This window comes from Notechis scutatus, chromosome 9 (assembly GCF_049901735.1).
Source record: "Notechis scutatus isolate UNSWTSFEM ecotype Mainland chromosome 9, rNotScu1.2, whole genome shotgun sequence".
NCBI classification, from domain to species: domain Eukaryota; kingdom Metazoa; phylum Chordata; class Lepidosauria; order Squamata; family Elapidae; genus Notechis; species Notechis scutatus.
In genome coordinates this window covers 19,108,280-19,117,189 of record NC_142017.1, presented here as the reverse complement: position 1 = coordinate 19,117,189, position 8,910 = coordinate 19,108,280, and the positions used below count along the sequence as shown (strand labels likewise).

At 42.2% G+C, this 8,910-nt stretch overlaps 1 protein-coding gene across 6 annotated transcripts in view; it reads right to left on the bottom strand.

The window, feature by feature from the left end:
• SLC38A8 (solute carrier family 38 member 8) overlaps positions 1-8,494 on the bottom strand; it is a 44,775-nt gene extending 36,281 nt beyond the window's left edge. The window contains exon 1 of one of the 6 annotated variants that reach the window (XM_026671992.2): positions 4,378-8,494. Coding sequence is in view for 4 of the 6 variants with exons in the window: in XM_087971726.1 (XP_087827852.1) it covers positions 1,128-1,185 (58 nt within the window). In the remaining 2 variants the exon portion in view is untranslated. Of the gene's footprint in view, positions 1-1,127; positions 1,841-4,377 lie in introns of those variants that run through there. The other 5 variants (XM_087971728.1, XM_087971729.1, XM_087971730.1 and 2 more) reach the window with 5 other exon arrangements.
• Positions 8,495-8,910: the final 416 nt, after the last annotated feature.

Genomic DNA, 8,910 nt, shown 5'->3' with positions numbered 1-8,910 from the left:
CTGAAGTCCCACTGGTTAATGGTTTTCCCACTGAAGTCCCACTGGTTAATGGTTTTCCCACTGAAGTCCCACTGGTTAATGGTTTTCCCACTGAAGTCCCACTGGTTAATGGTTTTCATTGTCAGGAAATTTCACTTTAGAGGATTTTTTTTAAAAAAATCACACCCATCCTGGGTTTTAAGCTATAAAGATGTACAGAGTTTAGTACCAAGGTACATTCAGGGCCATCAACTCATCTGATATTAATTATACAGGGAAAATGGCGTATTATCCCTCATTACCACAAAATAGGTTGCTCCTCTAAGAGGTTCAAAACTCTGTCAGTTTAAAACTAATAAAGAAATAAGGGCACATATGCTGAACATGGATTTGCTTTCACAGTCAGGATGAATAGTGTTTCCGCTGAAATCTGTTTTTACCTAGTTGTGCAAACTGGTGGTATAATACTGTGGATTGCGTTTGATTGGGCTGGATGTCATTGCAAAGTATAAAGTCCTTACTAAAAGACAATCCCAATGAATTATTTGCAGGAAAAGTTAGAATATTTTGGACATATGATATGACACCCAGAAAAATACGGCTTCCACTTAATCCTCCAAAGAAAGATTGAAGGCAAACAAGTTCCAGGCAGAAGAACAACATCGTGGCTTCACAATCTAAGAGACCACTTTGGACAAAACTCAGCAGCACTTTTTCGTGCGGCTGTTGATAAAAATAGGATCGCCAACATGATCGCCAACGTCCAATGACAGATATGGAGGAGGAGGAGGAGGAGGAGGAGGAGGAGGAGGAGGAGGAGGAGGAGGAGGAGGAGGAGGAGGAGGAGGAGGAGGATGTATGCAAGGTGTAGAGAAGAGCAACAAAGATGATATGACGTCTGGAGGTGAAACTGTAGAATGAATGATTAAGAGAATTAGATATGTCTAGCCTAACAAAGAGAAGAGTTAGGGAGGACATGGTAGCATTTGAAAGGTTGTCACAGAGAAGAGAGGGCTGGCCTATTCTCCAAAGCATCTGAGGTAGGACAGGAAGCAACAGGTGGAAGCTGGTCAGAGGAAGATCCAACCTAGACATAAAGAGAAATTTCCAGGGAGTAAGAAGAACCATTATTCAGTGGAATGGCTTACCTTCAGAAGTTGTGGGTGCTCCATCATGGAGGTTTTCAAGAAAAGATTGGGCAGCCATTTGGAATAAGGTCTCCAGCTTGAGCGAGGGATTGGACTAGAAGCCGCCTTCTAACCTTGTTTTCTACGTTCCAAAACAACACAGCTCCCTTTTCAACACAGAGTTGAGGGCGACGCTTGAAAGCATTTACATCCTGGTTCAAACCTAGTGATATTTTCTGTACTGTTCTGTTGTGTACGCAAGGTACACAACTTGCTATCTACAGGAACAATAGGCTGTTTAAAGAAAAGAAAGGAAGAAATCCGAAGTAGCTTAAGTTCCCCTCATAAATCTGTTTCCGCTAATACCCACCATTCGGTTTTAAAAACCTCTTCATCTGGTTTTTCATTCCATATCGAAATAACCATGGCAACCTTTCTCCTGAAACTTTGAAATGACAAGGTCTGTTTACACACTTTATGCCTCACAAGGACCTTTGCCAGCTGCTCCCTCCATTATCTCTAACCTTCCTGCTTGTCCTCAGAGGCGACAATGATCCATGATCTGGTATCTGATGACCATGGTTGATTCTAAACACTTGAGACATAATTGGATCAGATATCACACTTCTGAAGATCTCTCTTTGCCCATGAACACTTCTAAGTGCACATCTGGAGCATTTGCTCACTCTAGGGGATTCCAGATGTGTGCCACCCAGCTCCCAGAATTACTCAGCCAGGTACATTTTATCACATGTGGTGGACTTGTGCTAAAGCGTTTTTAAAAATGAGCATACATAGAAGGCTAGAAAAGATAATAGGGAAACATGCAGATTTTAAACTTGCACTGTTTTTATTAGGGATGATATCAGAAAAATTGGATAAGAAAAGTATGTATTTAGTATTGTGTGTTTTAACAGCAGCAAGGATTATCTTCACACAATATTGGAAAGATGAAGAAACACCACAAAAGGAAGAGATTATTAAGGAGATACTAGATTGTGCAGAAATGGATAGGTAATGGTAAAGGTTCCCCTCGCACATATGTGCTGGTCGTTTCCACCTCTAGGGGGTGGTGCTCATTTCCATCACAAAGCCAAAGAGCCAGCGCTGTCCAAAGACGTCTCCGTGGTCACGTGGCCGGCATAACTCAATGCCTTCGAAGGCGCACAGAACGCTGTTCCCTTCCCACCAAAGGGGTCCCTATTTTTCTACTTGCATTTTTTTTACATGCTTTCGAACTGCTCAGTTGGCAGAAGCTGGGACAAGTAACAGGAGCTCACTCCATTACGCGGCGCTAGGGATTCGAACCGCCGAACTGCCGACCTTCTCTGATTGACATGCTCAGCGTCTTAGCCACTGAGCCACCGACTTACATTGAAAATCAACCGAATATTATCAAACATGGAATTTATTCTACCAGCGGTTGGAAAAAAGGGGTGGAGAGTAAGGACGGAGTCTGCATGGTTAAGCAAATTAAATACCCAGACAACACGATGTTTATTAAGCACTAAGAAATGTAATTAATAGAAAATAAAATTTAATAAAATTTATTTTTTTTAAAAGAAAAATAAACTCATAGGGCTGGAAGGGACCTCAGAGGTCTTCTAGTCCAGCTCCCTGCTCAAGGCAGGAGACTATATCATGCCAGACAAATGGTTGTCCAGTCTTTTCTTGGAGAACCTCCAGTGATGGAGCCCTCACAATTCTGATAGGCAAGCTATTCCATTGATTAATCGGCATCCCAGAATATTTTGAAAGTTGAAATTTAAACAGCTGTTGGCAGGATAGGTCTTCTGAGAAATAAAACCCAGTTACTTAAAATCTCAAAATCAAAAGAAAGGACTTTTGGGAACCCCACTTAAAACAATATTGCACCAATAAAGGGGGAATGCCAACTCATAAAATATTTGCTGACAGAGAATATTTGTAGCTCAGGATTGAAATTAAGACAATATTATTTTGAGGGGTCCTTGGTGGTTTTCTTGCAGAGTTTCATTATCCAAATCAGATAATATCTAGTTTGCTGATGATGTTAACCTAGTTTGGGTAATGAAACATCTGCAAGAAAACAACCAAGCTCAGAGAATACAAAGGACCCCTCAAAACAATATTGTCTGGAGAGATGCCCACACAAGGTGTGTGTGTGTGTCTGTGTGTGTTAAAATTGCAATTAAAAATGTAATTTTTTAAAAAATTCAAACTATAATTTTAAATTTTTCAGAAGCTGAAACCACCAAATCTTTTCCCTTTCTCCATTAGCTCTCTTGGTTGTAATTTTAAAAGTGCTTAGGTAGTTATGTGAGATTCTCAGCAATTCATTAGTTTTACCTTCAATTCCCCCAGCCCCATCCAGAAAAAACACCACACACAGTTTCATCTCTTTGTGCACAAGTCAATGAAACCCTACAGGTTTCAGAAATTGGCTTCAGTCATTTGTAGCAGAAAATAAAAACAATGATTTAATATAATTTGGGATCGTTGCAAGGAAGAGTTGACACCAAGAAAATCACGGGTGCTCATGCAAAACAGTGAAACACTGTTGTAATTATATGGCCTGGTTGTAACATAATAAAAATACAAGGTTTCTTTATGTTATCCAGTTCAATGTTGCTAAATCAGCAAAAATTGACCTTTTTCTTTCTCAAGCCTATTTAGATATGCCAAGAAGTTCCACCACAAACCTACCATTTATTTGCGACAAGAATATCCTTTCACAAGACTAAGTATTTCCCAGAAAATAGCAAAATAAAATATACTTAAAAGAAACAACCATTTCCTTTAACAGGTTCCTAACACCCCTCACTGTCCTTCCAAGCCACTGTACACAATGTTTTCTCCTGGCATGCCCTAAAATCCCACCATTTGGCAGATTTCAGAGCAGAATCTACAAACACTAATCTCGCCATTAATCCCAACATTAAAAATGCACAATTAAAACAAAAACAAACACACCCAAAAATTCCCAGAAGGAAGTAGCAAGCAGGGGGTTCTCATGGATTTCGGTAGGAAAATTTCCAAATTAAACAGGCCATTTTCCAGGCAGGCAAAATATCTTCAACATTTTCCCAATAGGTCAATTCTTACTGTTGGCCAGTTGCAGCCCAAATCTGAAAGTTCAGGCTGATCATAAAAGATTCAAACTTTCTCTCAATTATTCTTTTCAGTGTTTTAAAGGCCAAGAATGCACCTTAAATCAGACTTTAAAAAGTCTCCTTAAAGAACCCGGACGTCTGCCTCAGAGTGGCAGGAGTAGAAGACAATATTTACTTACCAAAATAAATAACAGAGTTAGAAGGGACCTTGGAGATCTTCTAGACCAACCCCCTGCTCAAGCAGGAGACCCCACCTCTACCATTCCGGACAAATGGCTGTCCAGTCTCTTCTTAAAAATCTCCAGTGATGGGAACACCCACAACTTCTGGAGTCAAGCCATCCACTGATTATATCCTGCTGTTATTCTGGAGCTCAAATCATTTTATATCATTCTCCAATTTTATCTCCAGAAATATAAATCTGGTTAGGGAAGTTTGGGCTCAAGGGAGGAAAACTTAGGTTAGTGAAGTCCAACATTTAAATAAATACACAGTTTTGAATCCGAGACCTTCAGTGCTAGCAGGCAAACCTTTCCACTTCTAAAAGTTCCTTCAAGACAAACTCACCTTCTGCTGACTTCATAGACCTGGTCATATAAGCTTTCTTGTCAGGAACAAAAAAAATGCCATTGTCTTCTCAGGAAAGATATTTTCCCTCCCTAACTTTTCCCAATTTCCCAAGCTAGGAAAAGCCATGGGATTTCCTAGCACCCTGTTGAACTGCAACCCAAGTCCAACCTGGCTGACATTTGGGAGACCATCCAGGCTCTGGAAAGGTTTCCACTTCTATTTCATTATTGAACGTAAATAAACCTGTTCGTTTGACTCCGTTCCCCTGCTTATAAAGATCTGTTTAATGGGGAATTGTTTAATTGGCAGCAAAATATAAAAACACACTGAAAAGTGTTTTAAAAAGAAGTTTGGATATCAAGCCATTCAAAGCAGCACACATTCAAGAGAAGGCACTTACATGTTCAAACACCACAGCGAAACAACAGGGCTGGAAGGGTCTTCTAGTCCAGGGGTCTCCAACCTTGGCAACTGTAAGCCTGGAGGACTTCAACTCCCAGAATTCCCCAGACAGTTGAAGTCCGCCAGGCTTAAAGCTGGCTGGGGAATTCTGGGAGTTGAAGTCCACCAGGCTTAAAGTTGCCAAGGTTGGAGACCTTTGTTCTTGGCCTACTGCAAATCAAGCCTAACCAACACCATTGTCCTTTTCAACACCTTTTCTTCTCACTCATCCCATCTTGGAAGCAACACACAACATTCCTTAGAAACAGAGACGAGACAGCTTCCTCAACTCGGGCAGGTCCCATGTTCCTGGTCCTTGAGTTGGCTTCCCAAGCAAGGCTGCTTACAAGTCCACCCAATCAACTCAGACAAAGACAGAAGACCCAAATGGGCCAGAGAAGAAGCCAAGGAACTCCTCCACAATATTGAAGTGCTGCACCAAAGAAAGAATAGAGAAAAGGGCCACTCTACCCATGCTGATGTTTGCTAAGCCGCTCCCAAGACCTTCTCCCTGGCACCCAGAAGAAAGGATTAAATCCCTACCTAGAGGCTTTCTTTGAAATGGAATATTTTGAGCCGGGGAATTAGTTCGATATTCTCGCTTTTCTCATGCTCTTTTCTCATGCTTTAAGGTGGGGGGGGTTGGGGGAGAGAAAAAAAAATCTCAGATTGCAGTCATAGCCACTCCCTTCTCTCCTAACTTCAGGTTTGTGGATTTGAAATAAGCTCAAGAGTTCACACACTCCTTCCCTCTTCAGCTGAATCAACTTGTCAGTTTAATCCTCAATTAGCTAAACTCTCTCTCTTGCAATTCTCAGATGCCAGATCTAAGTTGCAGGCACAGTCAGGAGTCCTTTTTTTTAATTTATTATCAGCCAAGTTCTCTTGGAATAAAGTCATCCTGTGGAAAGGGACGATGGTTCCTGATCAAGCATCTTCTAGATGTTTTGCTACAAAGCAAATCTTTCCATATTTGCAGAAAACCCCAAGAAGTTGGAATTGGTTTTATTCGAATTAAAGATCCAACAGGATTTTTATTTTATTTTTTGCTCTCAGGATAAACCAGAACTTTCTCCTTTTTGAACTAACAACCCACGCCCAGCAACCGCAGCAAAAGAGAAATGCTGTCCCGTCACACAGGCTTTGGTGCTATTTTATCACCCAGGAAGCAAATAACACAGAGATAAGACAGCTCCACCACCTCATCAGCTAAATATGCCACTTACCAACAAAGCACTGATCTCTATTGAAACAACATCATCTCAAAGGAGCAGCTGAGTCAAGCATCCACAGAGCAGAAAGGCAGAAGGATACAGGCAGTTTGGTCTTGCGGTTAAGGCATGGGTCTTCCAACTTGGCAAGTTTAAGACTAGTGGACTCCCAGAATTCCTGAGCTAACATGACTGGAGGAGAAATTCTGCGAGTTGAAGTCCACAAGTCTTAAAAGCTGTCAACTTTGAAGACCCCCTGAGCTAGGGCATCAGCTACAGATTAACAGAGTTGGAAGGGACCTTGTATGTCATCTAGTCCAACCCCCCACGCCCAAGCAGGAGACCCTACACCATTTCTGACTGATTGCTGTTCTTGAAAGCCTCCAGTGATGAGGAAGCTCCCACAACTTCTGAAGGCAACTTCTGTTCCATTGGTTGATTGTTCTCAGTGCCAGAAAATTCATCCTTATTTCCAGGTTGAATTTCTCCTTGTTCAGTTTCCACCCCATTATTCCTTGTCTGGCCTTCAGGTGCTTTGGAAAACAAGTTGACCCCCTCCTCCCTGTGGCAGCCCCTCAAATATTGGAATTGAATTGGCTCAGAGTTCTGATTCCTGGAATGCTGACCGCTATCCTGTCTCCCCTGGTCCTTCACTAGCCATACCCAGTTCCTGCAATGGTTTATCATATGTTATATGCATCAGATTAGAACAGGGGTCCCCAAACTTGGCAACTTTAAGACTTGTGGACTTTAACTCCCAGAATTCTCCAGCCAGCAGTCGCAGAATTCTGTAAGTTGAAGTCCAAAAGTTTGGAGACCTCTGGATTAGAAAGTGGGAGGTGGTGAGTTCTAGTCCTGTCTTAGGCATGAGAGACAGCTGGATGACCTTGGGCTAGTCACTCTCAGCCCAGTCCACCTCACAGGGTGGTGGTTGAATAGAAAATAGGAGGAATACTAGGTGTGTCAACTCCCAGATATCCTGAGCTAACATGACTGGAGGAATTCTGGGAGTTGAAGTCTACAAGTCTTAAAGCTGTCAAGCTTGAAGACCCCTGCCTTAAATGGTACTGAAACATCTTGGAGAAAAATACAACATGCTTGCAGGCTACACATATTCACCACCAGCCCAGAGTATTTCCAGATTAGTCAGGACAGCTGTTTTCAACCTCAAAATGGACATTCTGAACTCCACTTTGAAATTTGCAATGGTTTTACATGCCACTGATCTTGTTGCACTTTATGACACTGATTTGTGTGGTCCTTCAATGAGGAAAAATCCTTGCTTGTCCTCTTCTGCTGGTTGCTGTGGTAATTCTCTCTGCTGTGACACTCTTCAAAGGGCAAAAAAAAAATTCGGATTAATTTAGCCTTCCCCAAAGTGTTCTCCAGATAAGACCAATAAATCGGCAAATTGCACAGCTGTAATAAACTTGGTAGTTTGAATTCTAGTCCATTATTAGGGGCTTCGACTATTCTGCAAATACACTTTATGGTTGTGTGAATGGATGTCTACTGAGCAAAAGAGAACATGGTGCAAGTCATTTGTCTTGTAACATCATTGCATAAATGAGGGAATTTGCAAATTAAAGTTCTGATACCTAAGATGCCAGTGCCACGTTTTCCAGCTGTTGAAAGCTCCTGTGTTGTGCACAGGGCACAAACTAGGTGAATCCAGAAAGGCCAAAAGCAACTCAGGCTTTGCGATCCCAAAGGTGCTTTTTTTTCAAGAGGCAACTGGACTTTCTTATTTTGCTTTGAAGACATTTCACTTCTCATTCAAGAAGCTTCTTCAGCTCTGATGGGAAATGGAAGAATGGAAATCTAACCAGAGCTGAAAAAGCGTCTTCAATGAGAAGCAAAACGTCTTCAAAAAAAACAACAACCAGAAAGTCTAGTTGCTTCCTGAAAAAAGCATCCTTGGGACACACCATGACCTGGATGACTGAGACTCTCCAGACACCAGGTTTTGCAGGCTCCCAGTGATTGGCTCTAAGACACCTAACTGGCTTTCATGGCTAAGGCACAGGACTAGAATTCATCATCTTCTGCTTTCTAGCCTGGTGCCTTAACCACTAGACCAGTGATCCCCAACCTTTTTTATGGCGCAGCCCGGTACCGAAATGGCTTTCTACCCGGAAAAGCTCACCGGAAGCGCTGAGCGCCGCCATCTTGTTTTGATGAAAAAGTGCTTCCGGTGAGCTTTTTACCCAGAAAAGCTCACCGGAAGCACTTTTTCATCAAAACAAGATGGCGGCGCCCAGCAAGCCAGCGGCCCGGTAGGACTTGTTCCACGGCAGTGGTTGGGGACCCCTGCACTAGACCACTCGTTACTTCCTGCCTGGATTACTGTACTCTACATGGGGCAGCCCTTGAAGACCATCTGCTGCAAAATGTTCTTAGATCGGCACACTACACCTTTACTCCATGAATTGCATTAGTTGCCAGTTCGCTTCCAGTTTTAATTCAAGATCCTGGGTCTATAAAGCTCTA